The 25,699-nt window shown below is 34.5% G+C and overlaps 1 protein-coding gene across 6 annotated transcripts in view; it reads right to left on the reverse strand.

Moving 5' to 3' along the window:
- Nucleotides 1-25,699, reverse strand: part of KTN1 (kinectin 1) — a 106,968-nt gene that overhangs the window by 13,747 nt on the left and 67,522 nt on the right. For 2 of the 6 annotated variants that reach the window (XM_032875324.1, XM_032875322.1), the window contains exons 19-35: nucleotides 25,146-25,180; nucleotides 24,643-24,733; nucleotides 23,881-23,949; nucleotides 23,003-23,040; nucleotides 22,052-22,142; nucleotides 21,813-21,881; nucleotides 20,708-20,745; nucleotides 19,759-19,849; nucleotides 19,614-19,682; nucleotides 19,096-19,133; nucleotides 16,322-16,412; nucleotides 14,498-14,566; nucleotides 13,326-13,363; nucleotides 11,166-11,256; nucleotides 9,058-9,144; nucleotides 5,705-5,794; nucleotides 215-295 (exon numbers count right to left, since the gene is read on the reverse strand). In XM_032875324.1, coding sequence (XP_032731215.1) covers nucleotides 215-295; nucleotides 5,705-5,794; nucleotides 9,058-9,144; nucleotides 11,166-11,256; nucleotides 13,326-13,363; nucleotides 14,498-14,566; nucleotides 16,322-16,412; nucleotides 19,096-19,133; nucleotides 19,614-19,682; nucleotides 19,759-19,849; nucleotides 20,708-20,745; nucleotides 21,813-21,881; nucleotides 22,052-22,142; nucleotides 23,003-23,040; nucleotides 23,881-23,949; nucleotides 24,643-24,733; nucleotides 25,146-25,180 — 1,176 coding nt within the window. The remainder of the gene's footprint in view (nucleotides 1-214; nucleotides 296-5,704; nucleotides 5,795-9,057; nucleotides 9,145-11,165; nucleotides 11,257-13,325; nucleotides 13,364-14,497; nucleotides 14,567-16,321; nucleotides 16,413-19,095; nucleotides 19,134-19,613; nucleotides 19,683-19,758; nucleotides 19,850-20,707; nucleotides 20,746-21,812; nucleotides 21,882-22,051; nucleotides 22,143-23,002; nucleotides 23,041-23,880; nucleotides 23,950-24,642; nucleotides 24,734-25,145; nucleotides 25,181-25,699) is intronic. The other 4 variants (XM_032875327.1, XM_032875323.1, XM_032875328.1 and 1 more) reach the window with 2 other exon arrangements.

Here is a 25,699-nt window from a genome sequence, read left to right on the forward strand (position 1 = left end):
CATTAGCTTTGTATACTTATCAAACGCAATGAAGACTTACAGCATTTCTATCAAAATTTATACAAAATGAAATCACCTTCTTACACTTTCTCAAAAGGTCATTATTCTACTCATAATATATACTTTATCTTTCTAAGCTCATAAAGACAAAGTCTGATTTACTTCTTTCTTCCATGTCTGGTTACAACACAGATAGTTCATTTCTTGAACTAACCTTAACCTCCTCTGAACCTGAAGTTTCAGCCACACATTCTTTTGCCTTCTTTTCAAATCCACGCAACCATTCACTGTAACTCTGTAAAAAAAGAGAAGTCAAAATAACCAATTTTCAAAAATATCTAAATGAAACAGGTAAAACATTTGAAACAACCGAATTAGATGACCATGAAAAAAACCTATAGACAAACACCACCCCTCTGGAAATTTCAAAGAACATAACTGCTGCATAAATTGTACCTAACCCAGTCTTGAAAATAAACACTGAAAATATACCTCTGTATTACCACCAAAATCACATCTTATTTACCTTGACCAAGGATATCTGCAACTGAGTTCTGGACTTTTATATAGAGACCTGAACTCACTTAATTCCAGTCTCTACCACTTACTAGTGCCAGGATTAATAGAGTCAATCTTTAAAACAGAGAAAAGTGAAAATAAATAACTTTCAAAACTTTTCTCAGGTAAACCCTTTCTCAAAAACTAAGTGTTCTGAGTTCATGAACTAATGAAGTTCAACTGAAAATACTTTATTCAGAGGATTTCAAACACTATGAAGGTGCTCCAGGGATTCTGAAAATACTTAGAAATACATACATATAATGAAATGTTTTTAAAATCATAATGAGAAGCAGTAAGAATATATAAACATTTACTTGTTTAAAGTTTTTTTTTTTTTAAGATTTTATTTATTTGACAGAGAGAGAGAGATCACAAGCAGGCAGAGGGGGAGGCGGAAGCAGGCTCCCTGCTGAGCAGAGAGCCGGATGTAGAGTTCAATCCCCGGACCCTTGAGATCATGACCTGAGCCGAAGGCAGAGGCATAAGCCACTGAGCCACCCAGGTGCCCCAACATTTACTTGTTTAAAACCAACAAAGGGGGGCGCCTGGGTGGCTCAGTTGGTTAAGCAACTGTCTTTGGCTCAGGTCATGATCCTGGAGTTCCGGGATCGAGTCCTGCATCAGGCCCTCTGCTCACCAGGGAGCCGGCTTCTCCCTCTGCTCCTCGCCCCTTTCATGCTCTCTCTCGCTCTCAAATAAATAAAATCTTTAAAACAAAAACAAAAACAAAAACAAAAAACAACAAAGGGGTGCTTTCGTGGATCAGTCAGTTAAGCATCTGTCTTCGGCTCAGGTCATGATCCTGGGGTCCTGGGGCTGAGCCCCACATCAGGCTCTCTGCTCAGCAGGGAGTCTGCTTCTCCCTCTCTCCACCCCTACCCCTGCTTATGCTCTCTCTTGCTATCTCTCTCAAATAAATAAAATCTTTGAAAAATTATAATAAATAAAAACAACAAAAGCTCTATTTGTGCTGATTAGCTAATGCAAAGACAAGGCATATACCTTGGTTTAAGTCATTCTAGATTTTAGAATAAATTATCCTACATTTTTGATGCTCCTTGTCCAAATTTTAAACTCTGATAGAGTATCTGTTATAGGGGTGCCTGTGTGGCTCAGTGGGTTAAAGCCTCTGCCTTCGGCTCAGGTCGTGATCCCAGCGTCCTGGGATCGAGCCCCACGTCGGGCTCTCTGCCTGGCGGGGAGCCTGCTTCCTCCTCTCTCTGCCTGCCTCTCTGCCTACTTGTGATCTCTGTCAAATAAATAAAATCCTTAAAAAAAAAAAAAAGACTACCTGTTAGATATTTAAAAGAGACTAAGAGGTAATTTGATTTAAACTCTTTGGTTTAGTTTACTTTGAGGAAAAAGAACACATGAGATTTCTATCAACTGCTCAAATTTAAAGCTTTACGTATATGGCTGAATCAGGATTCTCTATACTTTATCAAGTAAGAATAAAAAATAAATAAAGCTGGATGCTGTGATCACCCCATAGTACAGTAACTCATAGCTCCAATCGGTCAAAAAGGCCTATTTTTTAAAAAGATTTATTTATGATTGAGGGAATGAGAGAGCCAGTGAATGAGTGAACACGTGGTGTTGGGGGAGAAGAGGGAGAAAGTCTTAAGCAGACGCCACACTCAGTGCAGACCCCAATGCGGGGCTCGTTCTCACATCCCTGAGACCCTGACCTGAGCCAAAACCAAAAGTCAGACACCTAACAACTGCACCACCCAGGCGCCCCCCAAAATTACATTCTCACATTATAAATTTGATCCAAGACTAAACATATACTATTAAAATCCTACTTAGCTTCAAATACTGGAATTCGATAAAAGTTAAAAGTCAGCTGAAAAGATGATTTAGTTGCTTAAAGTTTGTAAACATTCCTCTAGGTCATATAGTTTGGATTTCTCCTATATTGATTAGCTAGCAGAAAAGCAAAAGAAAACAGTAAAAAGATTTTACTTCATGTATAAAATTCCTTTTATATCTACTGACTATATTAACTTAATAACTTTAATTAACACTGTTTTATCATAAATTAATCTATCCTTCACATTTTTAAAAGCCTAAAAATGCTACACTTTTAGTAGTAGAGTTGATATATTTCTCAAATAAGAGACTACATGCAGAAATAGCCAACTTTTAACAAGTGGATGAACAAAAGTGAAATATCATCACCCAAATCTTATGGTGATTTGTAATTATTTATAGTGTCAAAACCTATATGGCTGTTGAGGGTAATACTGCTGTTAAGAAAGAGTCTGTTAAGGCCCCTGGGTGGCTCAGAGGGTTACAGCCTCTGCCTTCGGCTCAGGTCATGATCCCAAGGTCCTGGGATCAAGCCCCGTATCGGGCTCTCTCCTTGGCGGGGAGCCTGCTTCCTCCTCTCTCTCTCTGCCTGTCTCTCTGCCTACTTGTGATCTCTCTCTGTTGAAAAAAATAAATAAAATCTTAAAAAAAAAAAAAAAAAGAGAGTCTGTTACATTAAGAAGAATTTTTCATGTCAGTGATTTTATACTATCTTTAAAGAACAGGTATCATAATCACTAACTCTCAGCTCAATATAGCCAAATAAAATAAATCCCAATTTTATTTCCATTAAGTAATAAAATTATAAAGTAGAAATAAAGAAATAAAAACAGGTCATGGCCATAAAAGAAAAAACATTAAATAAACAAATAGCAACCCCTTTTTCTAGGCTTCATGTAAGACCAGCACTAGAACAATGTATCCTTAAGTCTGTCCAGTACAAGTTGTCTCATCAGTTGAACTCAGTGGTAGATATTTAACTATATTGATCAAACCCGAATGTATCCACAACAGTTAACAAGGAAGCAAAAGAATTGCTGCTTCTTGTACAAGTTAAATGTAGACTGTATGCAGATATAATCTGAGAGCAACAGCTAAACTCAGACTACACATAAAATAGACTATTAAATTAAGTTTACTTATACCACACCTAGCACCCACAGAAAGAAGAGCCAAGAGCTCCTTGGAGAAACAGCTTACTCCCAAGTTTGGGGTAGAAGATGTAAACGATAAATCAGAAACATCTTGTCATATCACAAAACAAAGAAGCTGTGAGAGTTCAGCAGTGCTGTGTCAAAAAAAAGACTTGATAGCCAGCCTAAATAAGTCTTAATCGGCCAAAGAAAAACAAGCAGACCTTTACAGACCTCATGATAGAAGGGCACAACACTGCTATGAAGAAGTCTTGCCTTACTCCATCCTACACCTGAAGGACTGAACCTGAATCTCATCAGGACTCTACTACCAATTTATGGGGCATAAAAAGAACAGAGAACACACTGACACTACAGGGATGCAGTTAGTTAAATCCAGGCTGGGAAATTTCTTATGAAACCACCTGGTCTAAAAAAAGGCAGGGGATGGAGGGGGACTGGGTGGCACCACTGGTTAAGCATCTGACTCAATTTCAGCTCATGAGATCAATTTCAGGTCATGAGATCAAGCATCACATCAAGCTCCATGGTAGGTATGGAGCCCGCTTAAATTCATTCTCTCCCTCTCGAAAAGAAAAGAAAAGAGAAGAGGGGGGTGTTGCTGGCATATAGGAGGGGATCCGCAGAATCAAAAGGATCTAAGAGACATCTTAAACCAATCACATACTGACCTTACTTAGCTCCTGACTATAACAAACTACAGTAAGTGGTTGTTATTTCATTAAAACTGAAAATTTATATGGCAAAAGGGAGAAATGGATTGACAAATGTATAAATTAAGGATTTTTAATATAATTTTTAAAGCAATCCTTATCTTTTAGAAATACACACTAAAATAATCATAGGCAAAATGCTCTGATGTTTGAGTTCCTTCAGAATAATCTAGGAAGTACAAGAAACAAGTTAATATAAGACTGTGTACTGATGAATGGGGTACACCAGCCTCATTATGCTATTCTCTCTACTTCTGAGTGTTTATATAATTTTCCATGAAAATAAAACTTTAAAGAAAGACCTACATCATTTTAAGAAACTATATGCACTCACTCTGCCCTCAAATATTCACTGTAATAATTCTCTGAATCAAAGCAACTTTTATCTCTATCTCTCACTTAATCTGAAGTAAAGCAAGCTCTTCTGTATTATCTTCAAGCCTTTCCTTAAAGAAGTTAATAGGTGACCAAAATCTTGAGCTTTGAAATGAAAAAAGCCTGGTTCAAAGTATTAAACACATTTAATCAAAAAATAAGGTGTTCCTGGGGCACCTGGGTGGCTCAGTGGGTTAAGGCCTCTGTCTTCAACTCAGGTCATGATCCCAGGGTCCTGGGATTGAGCCCCTTGGGGAGCCTCCTTCCCCATCTCTCTGTCTACCTGCCTCTTTGCCTACTTGTGATCTCTGTCAAATAAACAAATAAAATCTTAAAAAAAAAAAAAATAATAAGGTGTTCCTAAAACTAGAAGACATCTATTTTGAGGTGCCTGGGTGGCTCAATCAGTTAAGTGTCCAACTCTTGACCTCGGCTCAGGTCTTGATCTCAACATCATGAGTTCGAGCCCCATGTTGGGCTCCATGCCCAGTGTGGAGCCCACTTAAAAATAAATACATATAGGGGCGCCTGGGTGGCTCAGTGGTTTAAAGCCACTGCCTTCAGCTCAGGTCATGATCCTAGGATCCTGGGATGGAGCCCCGTATTGGGCTCTCTGCTCAGCAGGGAGTCTGCTTCCTCCTTTCTCTCTCTGCCTGCCTCTCTGCCTACTTGTGATCTCTGTCAAATGAATAAAATAAAATCTTTAAAATAAATAAATAAATACATAAATATACACAAAAAAATTAAATTATAATAATAAAATTATGCTGTTTTGAATAAAGCTATTAAAAACATAACTGGTTTATTAAACATTAAGAAATATTTCTTTCCCAAATGTTTATGATCTTCTAAATAATACATATTATATAAATTTTATAGCATACAAAAGTATCAGTTGAATAAACAGAAATTAGTTTTGAACCAAGCTATTTATCTTACCTACTCAAAAGCACCCTATGCTAAAAATAGAAAAGATTAAGGAATAGATGTACTTCTAAACCAAGTGTAGAATGAAAATGCTGTTTATTCACAACTTCCTTAAATAATGGTAAAGAGGACTTATTTAAAGAAATAATAAATCAATCTTACCAAATTAGGAGGAACAGATACTTTTGGAAATAATTTTTTGAGAACTTCTTTAGCTTCTAATTCAATAGCTTCCACATGTTGTTGTCTTTCCTAAGGCAGAAGATGAGCCAAGTCAAACTTACAAGATTATAGAATTTTTTTTAAAAAGTCTTTTAAGCTTTAAGGGAGGAAAAAGTCACAGTATTTTAAAAATTCATCTTAATACTGACAAAAGCTACAATTTCTTATTTTAAAACGTTAAAATGCTTCCATAAGAAAAAATCTGCAAATCTCTAAAGCATCCTAAATAATGATGTTTTAAGTTAATCAAACCAAGGCGGTATCGGATAATATGGACACCTTCCTTGCTCTTAGAAATCAAGTGATTTGCCCTTCTAGAAACAATGCAAAAAACAAACAAGAACAAAAAATTAAAAATACACTTCCTACAACTAAAACTTAAACTACATGCAAAAAAATATCCACCTGGACAATATAACTGAGGCTTACTGGCTGGCAAATCTCTTTCTATAAAAAAAAAAGCATCATGGGATTAAAAATGGCAATTTCACATTTCCAGTTTCAAGGTCAAGTGAAGTTACAAAGAAAAAAAAAGGCCATCAAAATTTGATGGGTGGTACATACGAGAAAAACAGGAAAGAAAAAAGAGGAAAAACTGATGGTGATTAATTCACCAATACCAAGCATCAAGACGACTAATTCTGACACTTAGAGGGACTCTATCAGCTGTAAATTTGAAGGTATTACAAATGCATGTCTAAATTTGGTGATTTTAAAACTACAATGGATATCAATTATTAACTCAAAACTATGGTTTGTCAAAATTAGGGTAACTTGATCACACGCAAAATAAAAATCTAATGGTCAAACTACCTCTACAAAAGTAAAAAAAATGACACCCAAAAAACGCACATCTAAACTAAGCCAAGAAAAAAACACTTGCGAAATTCAACAGGTGACAAGAAGGAAAGCGAGCTAGCAACATCTCAACCTTATCTCTCAAACACCATTTAAATGTGACCTTTGAAATCCATCGCTGATTTAAGATGAATACACATCAATTTAGAAAGTCTAAATAACATGAAAATCTAAAAATTACACAATAAAAAGCTAGAGAATCATCACATTCTATACACACACAAAAAACTTTTTTTCAACATTAGTGGCAGTATTTTACTAGATGTCTTAATGGATTATTTTCAGTGATTCAATAAAGTCCACTATTTTTCAGAAATACACCTAACTGCGTAAGATACATTCATTCAAGGAAAATGATTAACTGCTAATTCAGAATTAATTCATAATTAAGAGGTCATTTTTATCATCTGACAACAGAAGTAGCAGAACAGTCACTAAAGAAAAAGAGGAAAAGAGCACCGTGCAACGAAGTTTTTTGGAAAACTTTCCAAGGGAAAAGGAATCTAACTAAAAGAAATGTGTCTAATTTCTAACAAGAGGGAGAAAAATAAGTTAATTTTGATTTGTACTAATTTTGCTAAAAAGTTTCCATCTAATTTGGTTCGGCTGTGGACAGCATTTTCTATTCCACTTTAATACCTGGAAAAGATCTAATATGGAAAGTTGCTATTTTTATCTAAGTGTAATATTTATGAAGTATCTTCCATATGAACCTATCATTTAGAGTAGCTCCTCAAGAATATTTACTACTTTAAAGGTAACTGTGAAAAAGCAGTGTTTCACCCTCTCTTACATTTTACATAAAGTTATTGTTACTTCTATCTTCTAAAGCACTAAAGGAGTTCTACAGAGTTCTTTCTCCTTCCAGCGTAACTTAGGGTTCTGCTTCAATCAACATCACTTTACACCCAGGCTGTCTGACAACAGTGTAAATTCCATTAAATTAGAGAAAGACTGTAAATTCTATTCTCTGTAGATCACTAGCTATGCAAGAAGCCACCATACACTTGGTGTTGAGTTTTGAAATAAGGGTCAATTTCTATACCAAGCACATGATGAAACATGGGTAAATTCTAGTTCTCTTTTGGAAATAATATGCAAGAATGCCGAAAACGGTGGCCTGTAATTTCTTGCAGGAATGGCATGATATTAAGTAAGGGATGCACACTTCCCAGAAACCCAGTCTTATGAACAAAATAAAAACTATAAGGCAGGTGTTACAGTAAAATACAAAGTAACAAAAACAACCAGAAACTACACCAGAACACCCACTGCTAATGGAACTGACTGCAACCACTCACAATGAAATAATGTCCTACCTAGCTGGCCCTGCTTTCTATTTTCCCTGGCCTATATTTCTCTTGTCCCACTGTCTGCCAGCTGTCCCAAATTTAGGTCTTAGTGAAATTTAAGGCAGGTGAATAGGTACAGAAGTACAAATCTATTACACTAGAGGAAAAATAATGACAAACACACTTGATTAGAAAAAAAACTTTATAGAAACTATTCTATTTAAAAAGAAAAAAAAGTCCTTCAAATGTCATTAAGACCTACATTTAAAATTCAATAGATTACCATGGTCCACAAAATACTTAGAGAATGCTCAACTAAATCACATAATTAACTTTATTAACCCATTTACAAAATTCAATACCGCTGTTCCACATATATTCTTGGTAGAAATTGTCAAAATGCTTGACTGCACTGGCACATTCATTTGTCTCCATCTTTAAAAACAACTCTTCTCAATATTAAGCCATCAGAATCTCTGAACCCATGGAACAACCTGAACTCATGGAGAATATCTTCTATTGTTTTGAAAAAGAGGGAGCTATATGTTTTAGGAATACTTTATACACTCAGGTCAAGAGAACTATCCCTTTTATTAATATTCCATACTAAACATAACACATGCCCCATTACTGTCCAGCCACTTCAAAACCTGAAGTTTTAACTCATCTCTTCTAAGGAACCACCAGAATTGATCCTTAACACTTTGATCATTTTCTACCTTGTGTGAGTCATCTTGGTGTGCCCCAAAGAACTTAGGAGAGTTAGTGTGCATTTAGATATTCAAATGTGTTCGTTAATTCAGTTAGATTTTTGGGGGCCAAGGTTTTTACTAAAGTGCCCTTAACTAACCCACAAGGGGTACAGTGACAAGAGCTTACATGGATAGCATAGGTCTCTTGAGATTCTTCAGCTTAAAGCAGTAATCACCAAAGCTCTAACAATCAGGTAATCACAACTGCATGCTCAAAATTAAAGCTTCAAAGAGTAGATGAAAAAAGCAGAGATGACAGAGATGATAAATGTGGATGATAAGGAGATTTTATATTTAAATTGCAGTAAAATTAAATGCTTTAGTCTGATTTTAAGACAAGCTGCAGATTTTCTCTGTTCAGTGGATTGCTTCTAGGAGTTAGCATTACAACCTTGGAAGTCTTGTTCACTTTGTCCTGCAGCATTTTTTCAGTTGATGCCAATGCTTCCATTGCTTCCCAGTTTTTCTCCCGAAGGTCCTAATCATTTTTAGAAAGAATGATTTCAGTTTATCCATAATTGAAAGATTTTTTGCTTTTTATTTCATCAGTATTTTGCACTGCATTTAAATGCTGGTTACTGCAAAATTATTTCAATGGGAAATATGTATATTAGCAAAAAAATAAAAAGCAATGTTTAGAAGTCTGAATGAGAAAATAAAGATGCCCACTTCCCATGTTTTAGTATACACACCAGATATGCCAGCTATAGAGTAATTACTGTGTACATGTGACAAAGAAGAAAGCATTCAAAAGTAAACACACAAACCAAGATAAAAATAGGATTTCAGGTACACCAAATATTAGGGGATTAAGGACAGGGCAAATACACAAGTACTGCAAAAAGCTTTACATGTGATTCTTAAACAAGGCCCATGAACACTCAGACTTTCCACTACAGCATAACATCTTTTCCTCTAAATAGGTTTTATTGAATTAATGCATCTCGAGTCCACCTAGGAATAACAGAGTCACTCCTTGTGCTTGCCCATCTTTTTTGGCATGGTCAAATGTGTATGCCATAAAGCAACGTGACATGAATGTATGAGCTATTTGATCAAGGCTGGAAAACTAAAAACCACATTCTTTTGGAAGAGAAACAGAAGTCACTGGAAACTGAGTTCTGAACTATTTTAATAGCATTTCATTAGCAAATACCAGTAAGGACAATCTGCTATATTTCAGTCTTTCTTCAGATTTAGAAATCTAAACATTAGATTAAAAACAAATAAAAAGCCAATAATCACCATTTACTGAATTCTTAATGTGCCCAACACTGAACCTGGTGCTTCTCATAAATTCTCATTAACCCTCACAACAACGCTAAGTGGTGTTTACTCCTATTTTATAGATGGGGAAACCACAGGTAGGGTAAGTTAACAATTTTGGCCAGATGTACACAGCCAGGGTGGTGGCTGAACTAGAATGGACTGATTCCCCAATGTGCTGGTTCTTTTCACACACTTCAATGCCTGGAGCAATGCTGCTGCATTTACTATGTCCACCTCATCTCTGAATCCGGATAATAAAACACAGTTAAGATGTTAGCAGTATACTGGCAAATTCACCTCAGGTTTTGTGGCCAAGCAATACTGTTAGTAATATTACACAAAAATACAAAGGGCAATTCACATACCTAATTTTGACAAACTCAGGGGTGCAAGTACATGTCAACTTGTTAAATTAACAAATTTATGCAAACTTTGAAAAATTAAGCTTTCATTAGAAAACACATATCAATTTCCTACCAATATCCCCGTAAGAGATTTCAGTAACATGTTTAACCTTGTTGAAGTCTTAGCAATCATACTTCTGTGTGCAAAAATCCCTTCTCTAACAAGAATGTTTGGATTCCACTTACAGGTATCACCTTCTGGTCAAAAAGAATTTAAGAAAATCACCTAAATTCACTGTCTATTCAGTAAAAGTATTAGGACTTAAATTTCTTAGGGCACTACCCCTTCCCATTCTAGTATTAATGTATTAAGGTTCTAAGGCCCCTAACACTCTTAATTACCAAAAATCTGAACCAACTGTCAGTTTAAAAAAGGAGGTTCCACAAGGCTCCAGAAGACAATTACTGAAAATACTAGGTTTCAATACTGGGTTACTTCTGGTTTACAAAAAGGCTAGCCCAGTCAAATTAAAAGGAGATGCCACTGATTTTAAAATACTGAGATGAAAAAATAATTTTTTCAAATAAAAGTTCAACAGAAAGTTAGCTGTATTTAAAAAAAATAAGAAATCTGAAGCTGTAGTAATTATAGTTTCAATATCTAAAATGATAATTAGAAGTACACAAATTAGTCTTTTCATTTATTCATTAAAATATCTGTTCTCCAACAAAATGATTAATAATCCTCCCCAAAAAGGTACACACAGAACAGTACTTTCTTACAAATATCAAGAAGAAAACTACAGAAGTAAATTTTTTAAAAATGTGATGCATGGTATTTCAGTAAATAAAAAGAAAAGCTTTACTCTGACAAAGATTTGCTTACATTGTTTTTCTTCCTCTGGTGTTCAACAGCCTCCTTCAAAGAATCTAACTCATTCTGAAGACCAGTTATTTCTTCCTCTCTTTCTGAAATTCTAAACCAGAACATAAATACACATAGCAACATTTTAGGTAAATAGTGAAGGTATTTATTACTACAAAATAAAAACAAGTAGATGATGCTTTGCAAAACTTATTAACTTAACAAGCAAACTCTTTTAAGCTTAGCTATTAATTGTCACCATAGAAAACCTATTTGTGATACATTCTTACTTTCAAAAATGGCTTTTACAATATGGCATGATGATATTTGTGCTCAAGAGAAATCATCCTCTTAAGAAACAGTTCATGAATATATGAACTGCTGTAGTTATAGTTGTTTCTATTTTTATCTGCGGCAGGGAAGTAGCTATTTTCAGAAGAGTGAAAACTGACATAGACATATTCCCTTTGATATTTTTCCCAAAAGGTAATGAAATTAGTTATGACTTTCCTTAAATGGCTAACCCACAACAGAAGTATGATATTAATGTGAGGTTGGTATCATCATTTTCATAACATTCTCAAGATTCAGGTTTTTCTAATTCTAATGCATTAGTTAATTCCCAGAAATGCAGAAAACAATGGCAAAGATTCATAATTCAATTCTGTTATAGTTGAGAGCAGCTTGGGTAGAAAGTTAAATTACAAATAGCTCCTCCTTAAGAGTAGGTTCTATATAAGAGGTTGGCAAATTAGGGCTCGAGGCCCAAACCACAGTCTTTTTTGGTCTGGCCCTCAAGCCAAGAGCTGATATTATGGTTTTAAAGAATTGTTAAAAAAAAAAAAAAAATGCAGGGGGGGATGCAAAACAGAACTCTGTGGCCCACAAAGCCTAAAATGTTCACTACAGGCCATTTATAGAAAAAGTTTGTTGACCTTTGCTCTATACAAACTCCAGACTCAATATACCAGTAAATAATTCTAAACTAGTAAACCAACAACCTTGTAAATGAATCAAGATGAAAGAATATTTACTTTTATCACCTAATACACATAATGTGGATAACAACTAGAATATTCAAACACACCAACTTAGCTGAAATGACCTTAAATATACCCTTTTAGAGAAAAATACAAGCTAACAAAGAAAAATGCTTTAGTAAAAAAAAGTCTCCTTAAGGGTGACTGGGTGGCCCAGTCAGTTAAGCATCTGACTCTGGGTTTCAGTTCTGGTCATGATCTCAGCGTCACGAGGTCAAGCCCCACTGCAGGGTCCCTGCTCAGTGGGGAGTCTCTGCTTTTCTCCCTCTCGCTCTGTTCCCTCCTCCTTTCTGAGCTTTCTCTAAAATAAACCTGCACCGGAAAATTAAAAAAAAAAAAAATGTCTCTTTAAAAGAGCACTCCTATGGTTGCCTGGGTGGCTCACTAGTTAAGCATCTGACTCTTGATTTCAGTTCAGGTCACGATCTCAGGGCCATGAGATTGTGCATGGGGCTCCAGGCTGGACGCAGAGACTGCGTGGGATTCCCTTCCCCTCTCCCTCTGTCCCTACCCCCTCTCAGCTTTCTCTTAAAAAAAAAAAAAAAAAAGGTAATAAATTTTTTAAGAAAGCAAGCAACTATAAAGATTGAGATTTTTTTTTTTTTAGGGCAGAAGCAGAAAATTATTTGCATCATTCAATTCCACAACGATACTAGAAGGATAACTGAGATAATTTAAGGAAAATAAAGGCTTAAATATATATTTTAACTTGGGGCGCCTGGATGGCTCAGTCGATAAGCGTCTGCCTTTAGCTCAGGTCATGATCCCAGGGTCCTGCTCAGTGGGAAGCCTGCTTCTTTCTCTCACTTCCCTTGCTTGTGTTCCCTCTCTCACTGTCTGTCAAATAAATAAAATCTTTGAAAAAAATATATATATACATATATGTATTTTAGCTTTATTAGATGTTTTCTAAAGTACTAAAAACCTTAAAATCTCCCTTAAAAAAATCCAAATATCATAAAAAAGCACATCAGTTTAGCCAAGGGCATAGCTAAATGCTAGTGACCTGTAGTTCAAGAAATCCAAACAGAAATGGAAAAATTAGGTGCCACGTGAAGTACATTAAATTCTTATCTGAGAACTGTTTAACACATAAAAACGATTACCACTTTCCAAACTGTGCATCAAAATTATTACTTACACTTTTAATAGTTCTTCATGTGGGGGAAAAGATGATGCCTATTAAAAAAAGTTAAATGTTATTTCAAAATAGTTATTTCTACAAGACTACAAAAAAGCTCTTCTCAGATATAAATTAACAAAGGTAAAAACACTGTATGTTCTGTATACAATGTGACCAAGTAATTTTAATAAAAATATGTATAAATTTGGAAAAGTACTGAGTATTAAATCGAATCTTCCTTGCCATAACATAAACTCTTCATTTAACAAGTATTTATCAATTTCCAATATATGTAAAGCACTGAGCTAATGCCCTAAATCTTCCTATTGTATAATTCTTATTTGACTATATTAAACTTCCAAAAGCCAAAAAAAAAAAAAAACAAACACAAAAACAAACACAAAAACCTTAAGATGAAGTCAAAAGAAAAACTAAGAAAAGTTAGCTTCCATGTAAAAACAGAAATTCTACATAATATGTGTAAGTACACAGACCTTCACATACAGTATTTACATTCAATCTCCCAAACTTATCTACTATACTATAATCTCCCAAACTGAATGACTACAATCTCCCAAACTGAACCACTATTCTATAATCTTCTTGCTAAGAAGAACACATTCTTTAGCCCCTCATAATACTCTCTAGCTTACAGAAAAATCAAACTGTATTTTGGTAACACCTTAAAAAAAAAAATTACACATTTCCATTTTATTTTTATTAAGCAGAATTATACCTTGAAAAAGTATTTTAAATAGAGGTCAACTATTATTCATAACATTACACATTTCCTAGTTTCTCTCCAATTACTAAATTGCAGGGAGGGCGGTGGGGACGGAAAGGAGGAGGGAAATACGGTATACACCTAGAGTTAAACTGACCTCTATAGGATTTTAACTGAATTGCTAAGAAAAACATTCTAGAGGATCTGAAAACACAGAGCTATATAAAAGAGCTAGAATATAGGTAGCAGTATTATTTGCATATACCTTATAAATTATAGATTATTTTATCTTGCATATGGCATAGTAAATTACTCTTTTTAAGGACATCTTCTAAACACTTATAAATAAAACAAGATACTTTAGTCTCCATAAAAAGGCAAAATAGTTAAGAATACTTATAGACAGTTAGGAGTTATGTAACTTTTTACCACATAAATGAAAGGCAAGCTACCTAATAGTACCTACCTGTTGGTAGTTCTGTTGCTTAAATTGCTCAATTTCAGACTTGAACAATTTGTTTTCTTCCTGTACTTCCTATTTAAACAAAAATTAAACATGAATACCTGCACAGAGATTATTTTCCATATAAATTTTTGAAACATACCATATAAGCCAGGGTAATTCTAGTTTTTTTTAAGTGATCATTTAAAAATAAGCCCTATATTAAAACACAGTATAAAATTAGAATAAATTACTCAGTACCAATCTGAGAGTATGTCTCAATGGAAGAGTGCAGGATCCAGAAACAGATCCAAATACCTCTAAGGTGTATAGGGTGACATTTCGGATCAGTAGGTCAAGTTCTAAGTGACATTTTGGGCTGGATGTTTCTCTGTTAACAGGACCATCCTGTATACTCTGGCATGTTCAGCAGTATCGATGGCCTCCATCTTCTATATGCACTAGCACCCCTCCACCTGCTATGACAACCAAAAATGTCTCCAGACATTGTCCCCTAGAAAGCAGAACCACTCCAGTAAAGCAGTAATGGATTCTTTAATAATGTGGTTAACCTTTTTTTCCCCCAAGGCTAAAATGTTATTCTCATAACTTACTCAAATAAATTACAGAGTAAGACATCAAACAAAAAAGCAAATTATAAACATATCAAAACGTGAAAATATTTTTATAATCATAGAGTGAGAGATACCTTTCATTCCAAGACTTCTCAGGAAATTACTTATATTTGAGTATATAAAAGTTTTAACTTCCAAAAGTAGGGAGAAAAACACAAACGAAATTTTAAAAAAATTTAAGAAAACAAGTTACTTCTTACGTGACAAAAGGTTAACTTCTCTTATTATGAAAAAAAAAAAAAAAGGCTTTAATTTGGTGAGAAAAAGTCAACCCAGAAAAAAAAATGTGGGAAAAATTAAAGGCCAATTAATAGACAAATGAAGTACTTCTCTCACAATCAAATGCAAATTACAACAATCCAACCATCTTTTAAGCATAGTATCAAATGTTTTCATCTTTGTCAGTGTTGGGAGAGAATGAAAAGGAAATGGCCTTCTATTGCAGTAGATGTGTTAAAAAAAACTTTTGGAGGGTGATTTAGCATTATCTAACAATATTTAAAATGAATCCACTTGGCGGAGAAAGAGAACGCAAAAGAACACTTGGAGCAAGAAATGTAATAAGCAAGAGTGGATGGAAACAATGCAGCCATCTAAAATTTGCTTTCATTTCAAATTAATGTTCTTTCAATACTTTCAATGTAACAACATGGGAATGAGAAGATATGGATTTTCAATTTTAACTACCTCTTTTCAAAAAGAAAAACTATATAACTTTTGACCCAAAATTTTGCTTCCTGGAATTTTAAATACAGATATACTAGCAAAAGTATTGACAATGCACACACAAGGATGTTCACTGTTGTAATAGGAAGCACAACTCTAAATAATCTAGGCATCCATAAACCAAGACTGGTTATATAAATGACAGCAGATGATAAAACAGAATACCACAAAGCCACTAAAACTTGAAGATAGAAATGCACTTATGTGGAAAGATCTCAAAAACATTAATAATAGAGGGAGAAAAGCCAAATACAAACTTGTGTATAGTTGAATACACTGTGTTGAAAACAAGTACACACATATTTTATGAATGGACACTTTCTCAAAAGATATACAAGTAAGTGCTAGTTTTCTGAAGAATGAGACCCAGTACCTGGCTGGGAGGAAAGAATCTCTCTATCCGATTTTCTTTTGTGGTAGTTAAAATTGTTTAAAATATGCAAAGACAATAATTCACACAATAATTAGTTTTAACTAATATATTCACCTGTAACAGCTTTGTTTTGCTAGAAAGATCATTCTCCCTCTCTTTTAGTACAGTTTCTATTCTCTTCATTTCATTTTCCTTTTCTTTCAACCTAGAATTTTTATAAAGACCTTATATTTAGTTATACAGATAAAAAAGGACAACCAGACTTTAATACCACCCCTAAGGAAAAAAAGATAGCAGAAACAATGTCTAACAGATCTTCTCTCCAGATTACACCAATTTATAAATTTGTTTTAAAAAACATTTCCAGAATCACTCAACTCAAAGTACATCATAAAACTGTTACAGTTTATTTCATAGTTAGCATTTCTTAAGCAAGCATGGCTTTATCAAAGCAGAAAATCTAAAATAAAAAAATTTTTTTAAAAAAAGCCATTATTAGCTGACACTGGAACTTCAAATATGGCCAAGCCTTTGTAAAGCTATGCTACATATAATTTAATCTGGTTCTCCCTTACCCAACATAGATTTAAGTCTTACTCTATCTAGCTCATGTGAATCCCAATTGCCCTGGTCAACCTAAGCAAAAGACCTCAGTAACACCCAGCACTATTAAACTGATCTGTTTATCTATTTCCTCAGGGGAAGAACCCATCTTAGCCATTTCAGTATTCCTGGGCCAAAGGGCACAAAACCGGCTCTCAAATATTTGCTGAACTGAAAGTTATTTTTATCCCACCTTAATGTAGAAATAACTTCAAAATGTTTCTAGGTCTACATGAAAAATGGCAAAGGAGAACACATGTAGAATAGGATTAAAAAGTTGGGGGGAAACCACAGAAAAACTTAAATACATATTGTTAGGTGAAACAAGCCATTCTGAAAACCTATATTCTGTAGGATTTCAACTATATGACATTCTGGAAAAGTCAAAATTATGGAGACAGTAATTATGGAGAGCAGTGGTAGCTGAAGATTGGGGGTGGTGGGGGGTGGTATTTGGAGGAAGGAAGGGAGGAACAGGTAGAGCCAGAAGGATTTTTAGGACAGTGAAACTATTTTGTATGATACTGTAATGATGGATACATGCCATTATACATTCCTCAAAACCCACAGAAGACAGAAGAACCCTAATGGAAACTATAGACTTCAGTTACTAACGGTATTTCCACACTGGTTCATCAATTGTAACACACCTACACACTAACACAAGATTTAACAAGAGAAACAGGATGGAGGTGGGGGGAAAACAGAAACTGTACTTTTCTCTCAATTTTCTGTAAACCTAAAATTGCTCCCCCCACAAACCTAATTCTATTTTTTTATTTTTTCAAAAATTTTATTTATTTGAGACAAAGAACACACAAGCATGGGGAAGGAGCAGAGGGGGAGGCTCAAGCCAACCCCCTGCTGAGGACCTGAGGATGGAGATCATGACCTGAGCTGAAGGCAGACACTTAACCTACTGCGCTACCAAAGGGCCCCTATTAGTTTTTTTAAAAAAGAAAACTGATGCAGAAATAGATCTAAAATCACATACTTTGGGGTACCTGCGTGGCTCAGGGGGTTAAAGCCTCTGCCTTCAGCTCAGGTCATGGTCCCAGGGTTTTGGGATCGAGTCCCGCATCGGGCTGATCAAGCCCCGCATCGGGCTGATCAAGCACCGCATCAGGCTCTCTGCTCGGCAGGGAGCCTGCTTCCCTCTCTCTCTCTGCCTGCCTCTCTGACTACTTGTAGTCTCTGTCTGTCAAATAAATATGTAAACGCTTTAAAAAATAAATAAATAAAATGGGGCGCCTGGGTGGCTCAGTGGGTTAAAGCCTCTGCCTTCGGCTCAGGTCATGATCCCAGGGTTCTGGGACTGAGCCCCGCATTGGGCTTTCTGCTCAGCAGAGAGCCTGCTTCCCTTCCTCTCTCTCTGCCTGCCTCTCTGCCTACTTGTGATCTCTGTCAAATAAATAAAATCTTAAAAAAATAAATAAAAATTAAAATTAAAAAAATCACATACTTTAATGATTTATATACCTAGTACAAATGGGCCAGAAATGTGTCTCTAAGCTTTCTATTAGCAAATGAAACAAGTACCTTGATAACTGTACAATGCCCCCATGATAAACAATTAGTTGTACAAATGAGAATTTTAGTGTCAAGAATAGAGACATCTCCTTTGTCCTCATAAAGACAATGACCTAATGTCTTCAATATCTTACTTTTAAAGACACAGTTTCAAAGGGCCACTTCTTAAACATCCATAAAGATTGACGGCATCACAGCAAAGCAAAAATCTTTTTAAAGTAATTCTATAGTATGCCAAAAAGATGAAGTCCAGATACCCCTCTCGCCACTGTGAACTGATTTAGTTAGCTAAAGTTAAGAGAACAGACTTTTTAATATAAAAATTTGCTAGGATGAACGTCTATTAAGACTAGTAATACCTTCTGGGCTGATCAGACTCAATATTTTTATTCTTTAGCACAGTAACTGGTATGAAAACAGATAACCATTCTTCTCAATAAGCAAGTTATTTCTTAGAGATTAAATAATCTTCATCAAGGTTATAACTAAGATTATCTTCCGGTTGATGGGTTTGAAGGGCTTGGAAAGGATAATATCCCCATGTATCTGAAAGCACTGAGAGATACTGTTTTATTACACCGAAAGAGACTTATTAGCTTATATGCCTCTGGACTTTAATTCCTAATTTAACAAGAAATGACTGAGAAGAAACTCATGATATTCAAGTACATTCTGCAAAATAATGAGAACTTCCTCTTTGAAATGCTGTATAAAATTATACTTACACTGTCTCAAAAGTACAAAATTATACTTACACAGTCTCAAGTTCTTCAAATCGTGATGCAGAACATGCCTAAGGAAGAGATTCACATTTTTAATTCTAACATCAAAAAGATCAGGTATTACAAACTACAAAGTATATGTACTATATATAAAGCACCAATAAAACAGAAACATAAAAATAAAGACATAATTTTATGTTAAAATTAGGCTATCCACAAAGATAGAATGAACTTTAACTGAATTTTGTATATCCATTTATTAAGGATTACAGATTAATATACCAATTAAACACGGATACTTAGGTAAGTTTAAGAGTCAATCTCAAAAAGTAAGGATGGGAAATGCTTTTAGGCTTAGGCCGACAAATCAGGCAGAAAGACTTGAAAAAGATAAAATGTAACTTATTTTATCAACAACACCACAACTACGGTACAGTAATTTTTATGCCAAGTAAACTAAGAGAGTATACTAACTTCTTTATTTTCTAGCAAAATATAAAACAGACTCCTCACTTTTTATGTAATGCACTGGTAGTCTATTTATACTATACCTCTTTCAAGTTACATTGTGCTACCTCCTGAACATGAGCTTTTAAAGATTCGTTTTCTTCTTGAAGATCCTGAAAAAGAATTGGTATGAATTGAACTGACAGTCAAGTATAAAAAAGGTGTTTACTTTTGTTTTTAACTTCTTACCTGTAACCATCTCCCTCGATTGGCTAGGTCTTTCTCCTTCTCTTCTAAAACAGTCTTCATGGTATTCATCTGTTCTTCCTTTCCTTGTAATCTGAAAATAAGTTAGTAAGAACTATCAGTGAAAATATTACAGGACCATACAAACCAAAATTATTGGCGACTGGAGAAGTAGATTTTAGGTTGTAAACAGACATAAAATAAACTAAATATTTTAAGTACAAAACCATACAAGATTTTGCAGATAATAAATTAAGAAGTATAAGACGATTGGAGTGCCTGGGCAGCTCAGTCAAATAAGAGTCTGCCTTCAGCTCAGGTCATGATCCTAGAGTCCTGGGATCAAGCCCCATATCAGGCTTTCTGCTCCATGAGGAGTCTTTTTCTCTCTCTTCCTCTGCCCCTCCCCCTGCTCATCTTGTGTCTTCTCTCTCTTTCTCTGTGTGCTCTTTCTCAAATAAAATCTTAAGAAAGTAAGTATAGGATTATTAAAAAATTTCCATCTATCACTACAGATCCAGATAGTGAATAAATTAGGGTAGCTCTACTCTCACTCCATATCATCTTCTTTAAATCAATACCAGGAAATCAGACAGCGTATTACCACTGGTTTGGCTATGAAATACACAGTCAGTTTCACAGTGGCTATTAAAAAGGGCAAAGAGCAACATCTCAGTCCGAGGTCATATTCAGATTACAGATTATGAAAAATAAGACTTTCCACTCTATCCCCATTTCCATCAAAAAGCTTAAGTTAAATCCTAATGAAAACGTAAAACTATGATAACGTTTTGAGATATAATTTCATATTCCTAAAAATACTACGTGAAATTAAATGAAAAGAAGCTCTGATTTTCATTATAACTATACTGTATTTGTATTTGAATTATACATACTTATATTTAACCTGTGGAAAAAGATATTAAAGGGCAATGAAAGAAATGGTACTTACAAGTTCTGAAGCTCCTGAATTTGAGAAGTAATAGATAACTGAAATAGAAAGAAAAAAGCAGAAAAAAAGCTATTTATAATCCATTCAACTGACCTTATGCTTTATGATAAACTTTAAAATGTGTACACTTCAAATTACAGAGATCCTAGCTGAATTATTCATGCCAAAATGAGATGTGTTTGGATTTTGCCTTCTCTTGATTCCAAAGACAGTAAGAGTAACAAAATAAAAATGTGAATAATAAGTCTAAATAATGTGGTAATTCTAAAGTTGTGAAAATTAGAGTAGTAACTGTACATATACCTCTCTACTGTATCAGAGCTCTTCTTTCCAGTCTTCCAAGCTGTCTACTCAACAGTACTCAACATTGTCCTTTTTTTTTAAAATCATACAGTTATTCAACACCAACTTTTACCTTCCACTGTCTTCTCAGAGTTCCTTCAGATTTTGGCTTAGATGTCAGTTCCTCAAGAGATTTTCCTAACCTTTCAATCTATATTAGAGAACTGTGATCTTTTCATCATAACCTGTTTCTTTCAACACATGATCTTAAATCATTAACACAGTGTTTTCACAAGCAGAAGGAACTCAGGAAATATTGCTGGATGAATGGATGAATCCTCACTTCTATGCAATCTTACTTTTTCAATGAAGCCTTATCAGATTAAACTCACCAAACCCCATCTATGTCCAGTAATCTCCGGCTACCTCTGAAATCCCCCCAATGAAGTCTGTATTTTGTTCTATAGGCAAAAGTTAAGCAATACATACTCTATAACAAAACATCTGAATCCATGCAATTAAAAAAAAAAAAAGGTTAAAAAAAGATTTACCAAATTGTTTTGTGTTTAACTTGGCAAACTAAAATGAAACATTAATACAGAAAATAATTTTCAAAAGTTAAAAAATATATTGAATAAAATATCAAGAACACTTTCTCAAATCAGGCATAAATAAATAAAATACATTTTTAAAAAATGCACATAACCCAAAATACTTACAGCACACTACTAAAAGTTTTTTTCTGAGTAACAAGAAAAAAACCAAATAGCTCATAAACACATACACTAACAAATCTGTCATGCTATGGCTCTGGGATTTTTACCTGTTGAGCCTTTTCAAGCTGGATATTTCCTATTTCTTCTTTTAGAGCCTCTATTTCCTGTTTCAAATCCTTGACAATGACAAAACAGACAAAATTGGACAATGGAAACACAGAAATTGACATAAAATGCAATGTCAGACAAACACATGAAATTAAATGATATTCACTAAAGCTGATAAACAAGGGAAAAAAAAAAGGGAAGAAAAAAACCCAGCACACAGTTTACTCTCTCCCAATACCTGAATAGTTTTCTCCTTATTAGCAACTTTGAGAACTTCTGCTTCCAGAAGCTCTTCCACAGACTTGATCTTTCCATCCTTTTCATGAATCCTTAGATGAAGAAATACAGTATTAAACTTTAATAGAAATCAAGACATAAACAAATAGCACCAACAGGGGTCATCCAAATTAACTCTTCCCATTTTAAATAAAATAGCAAAGTAGCTTGCACAGAAGAAGGGAAAAACATACTTAAAAGTCTTCTTAAATGAGGGGCGCCTGGGTCACTCAGTCAGTTAAGCATATGACTCTCGATTTTGGCTCAGGTAATGATCTCAGGGTACTGAGATTAAGCCCAGCATCGGGCTTAGTACTAAGTGTGGTGCCTGTTTAAGATTCTCTGCCTCTGCCCACCCTCTCTAAAAGAGGCGGCAGGGAAATATTCCTAAATGAGAATTAATCAGTAAATACCAGATGGCTAAAGCTGATACACACAAGGAGAAGCAGGTGATCTGCTTCAAAAGTGCACAGAGAATGTTATGACTTATACCCTGAAAAACACCGGGAAGAATCAAGTTTCTCTCAACAATATTGGCTTCCAAAGTTCTGAAAGCAGTGGCAGAATGTATACACAATTATGGCATCGAAACTTTACAGAGGTCAAGAAGAGGATACATGCTCTCCATATCCAGTATAACCTGGTTTTTTTTTTAAATAGTTCAATTCTTACTGCAGAAACAGAAAATTAACAGTTCGATGCCACAAGAAAATAATTGGAATCAATTACAGAAATAAATGTTTTAGCAATCACACTACACTAGAAAAGCACAATGAAATTCCCTTAATCCAGCAGTGAAAAATTCTAGAGTGAAGGTTAAACTAACATACAGCTATCTAAATTGCACAAGATTTATGAGCACTAAGAAAATGGACCAAAAGAGAAAGACCAGTTTAAAAATATCACCACTTACACTTTCTTAAGTTCTTCAACTAGAGATGCAAAAGAAACCTGGAAATAGGAAAGTAACCTACTTAGCAATTTGCTCAAAATATTAATGAATTCAGAAACAGAGAGTATATTATCCTTAAATTTTCTATTATACCAAAATCCAAATGAGAACAATAAACCCAGGAATTGATTCTTTCTAGGTTTTTTTTAATGTTCTAATTATGAAAATGAAAAGCACTCTGAAAGTAAGTAGCTTTAAGGCTACTTATGGAAAGTGTAGGCTAAAAGAAAAATCAACAGATACATGTTACAATTCATTAATAATTCTAACCAGATAAAAAGAAAACAGAATTAGGAAATTGCCTAATTCCAGATAGCTCCTTCTACTGCTATTTAGAGTCTTTCTCCATATTTGTACACTCAGAACTTTTATAACTGCAGTAAGCAGCAATGATATCCTATCTAGAGTATGCTACCCAGTGTCTGGTAAATAGTCAGCATTCAAAAAATTGCAGCTTCTAATACTGTTAATCAAGTCACTAATCATTAAAACTAAAACGGATTAAAACTATGATTGACAGGGGCTCCTGGGTGGCTCAGTGGGTTAAGGCCTCTGCCTTCGGCTCAGGTCCAAGGGTCCTGGGATCGAGCCCCACATCAGGCTCTCTGCTCGACGGGGAGCCCACTTCCTCCTCTCTCTCTGCCTGCCTCTCTGCCTACTTGTAATCTCTGTCTGTCAAATAAATAAATAAAAATCTTAAAAAAAAAAAAAAAAAAACCTATGACTGACAAATTCCACATTGGTGAAAGGAGGAATAAACAACAGACTTGCTCTATTTGAAGAGAACAGGTTTGTGCAGTTTAAAAGAGAACAGCTGCAGGATCTACTGAATACATTACCTGATCATTTTGCTTAGCCTTTAAGTCTTGAACTTCTTTCGTCAGAGATGAATTTTCTGTTCTTATTGCCTTTTTCAAAGATAAAGAAGCACAACACACTCTTAACTTTCTAAAAAATTAGCTATCTTCAAAATATCCTCATTTCTCATTTTTCTTTAGCTGCTTCTTTCCCTCTCTGGAAGACCCAGAAGTCTCTTTGTCACACATGTCTACAATTCTATAACTTCTAGAGATACTCAAATGAATTTTTAATTCATTTATTCCCACAAGTATTTCTACCTATGTTTCCACCACCTCAAGAGCACACAGTATACCACTTAAGTCATTTCTCCCCCTAAACTCAAATACATCTTTTCACATTTCTTCCAGCAACCCTGTCCTAATCAAGTTAGTTAGAACTAATGATAATCACACAACAGAACAGGAGTCTCTCCTTTCCCTGGCCTCTAATACTGTTTCATGAACTTATGAAACCTGTTAGTTATCATCTGGGCATGGTGGAGGTGGGGAAGCTTTAATTACAAACCAAAAAAAAAAAAAAAAAATGTATTTCATTAAGACAGTGAATGCTACCATCAACTATGCATTTTTGTATTCCTAATAAAATGTTAAGTTTAACAGAAAAAAGAAATAATATATTCATTAAATGTGGATAACAAATATTAAGTTTTAAAAGTTATGGAAAAAAATCTTAATTTACAGTAATCCCCTTCATGTTCACTGACAAACTCACAAGGAAAACAAATGCACAAAATGTTTTACATTCAGTTCCTCCTCTTTTGTGGCCACTTGAATAAGTCCAGTTTCAAGTAACTCTTCTACAGTCTTCAACTTCTCATCCTTTTCTTGAATACTGAAATCATAAATTTAAAATATATTAACGATTTGTCAAGGTAAATACTATCACTGCTAAATATTTTATATCAATCAACTCCTGTGTCTCTCATTTCTTATAAACTTAATTTCTAGAAAGGTTTCTGAGGATCTCTGATCATGGTCTAAAAGTACTTCTTAACCTGGAAGTAAAATGTGTCAAGTAATACATAATGGCCTAAATAAAATCATTCCCACACCTAACACCACAAACCTAATGTAATCCCAAATCAAACCAATCAACAGCATGCCACCAACAGCATGCCACCATACTTCCATTATGAAGTACAAAGAGCACTTTAAAAATCTAGATTAATTTAGTTAATAATTCTGTTACCTCAAATTTGGTGGAAATTAGTCATTAAAATATAAAAAGAAAAATTTAAACTTACCATTTCTCCATTTGTTCCACAACATCTTTATTAGGCTAAAATAAAAATTACCCCCAAAAAGAAAAACGTTTAATTTTACTAAGTTTGCATGATGTAAAACTAATTTAAAAATATAATTCTATGAAAATTGTTTAGTTTTAATTAGAACCAAAATTTAGGAAGGTGAGCCATACTTGAAGACTGATAATAATTAAAGTGTTATTTAATTTAGAAAACACAAGACAAAAGAGAAGCAGCTACACAAAAGACACAGAAAAAGATGCAGTATGAGCCAGTAAAATGAAGCAGTACCTTCTGAATAATTTTTAATTGCCATAAAAGAAAATCTTAAGAATAAAGAAAAGAATCTGCCTTAATTCTGTATCAATTCTGTTCTTTGAATATAAAAAATCCAAGGCTCTAAAGCCTTGAAGACCAAGAAGGGAGGCTTTGTTCTTTCTTCTAATAAATTGATTTTTGACATTAAAAACTAAAATATAACATTTATATGGGCAAGTGCAAAAATCCCATATACAAATCAATTAATTTTTAACATGTAGATATTATGTGACCAC

This window comes from Lontra canadensis, unplaced genomic scaffold (genome assembly GCF_010015895.1).
Source record: "Lontra canadensis isolate GAN:19392208 unplaced genomic scaffold, GSC_riverotter_1.0 scaffold55, whole genome shotgun sequence".
Classification (NCBI taxonomy): Eukaryota; Metazoa; Chordata; class Mammalia; order Carnivora; family Mustelidae; genus Lontra; species Lontra canadensis.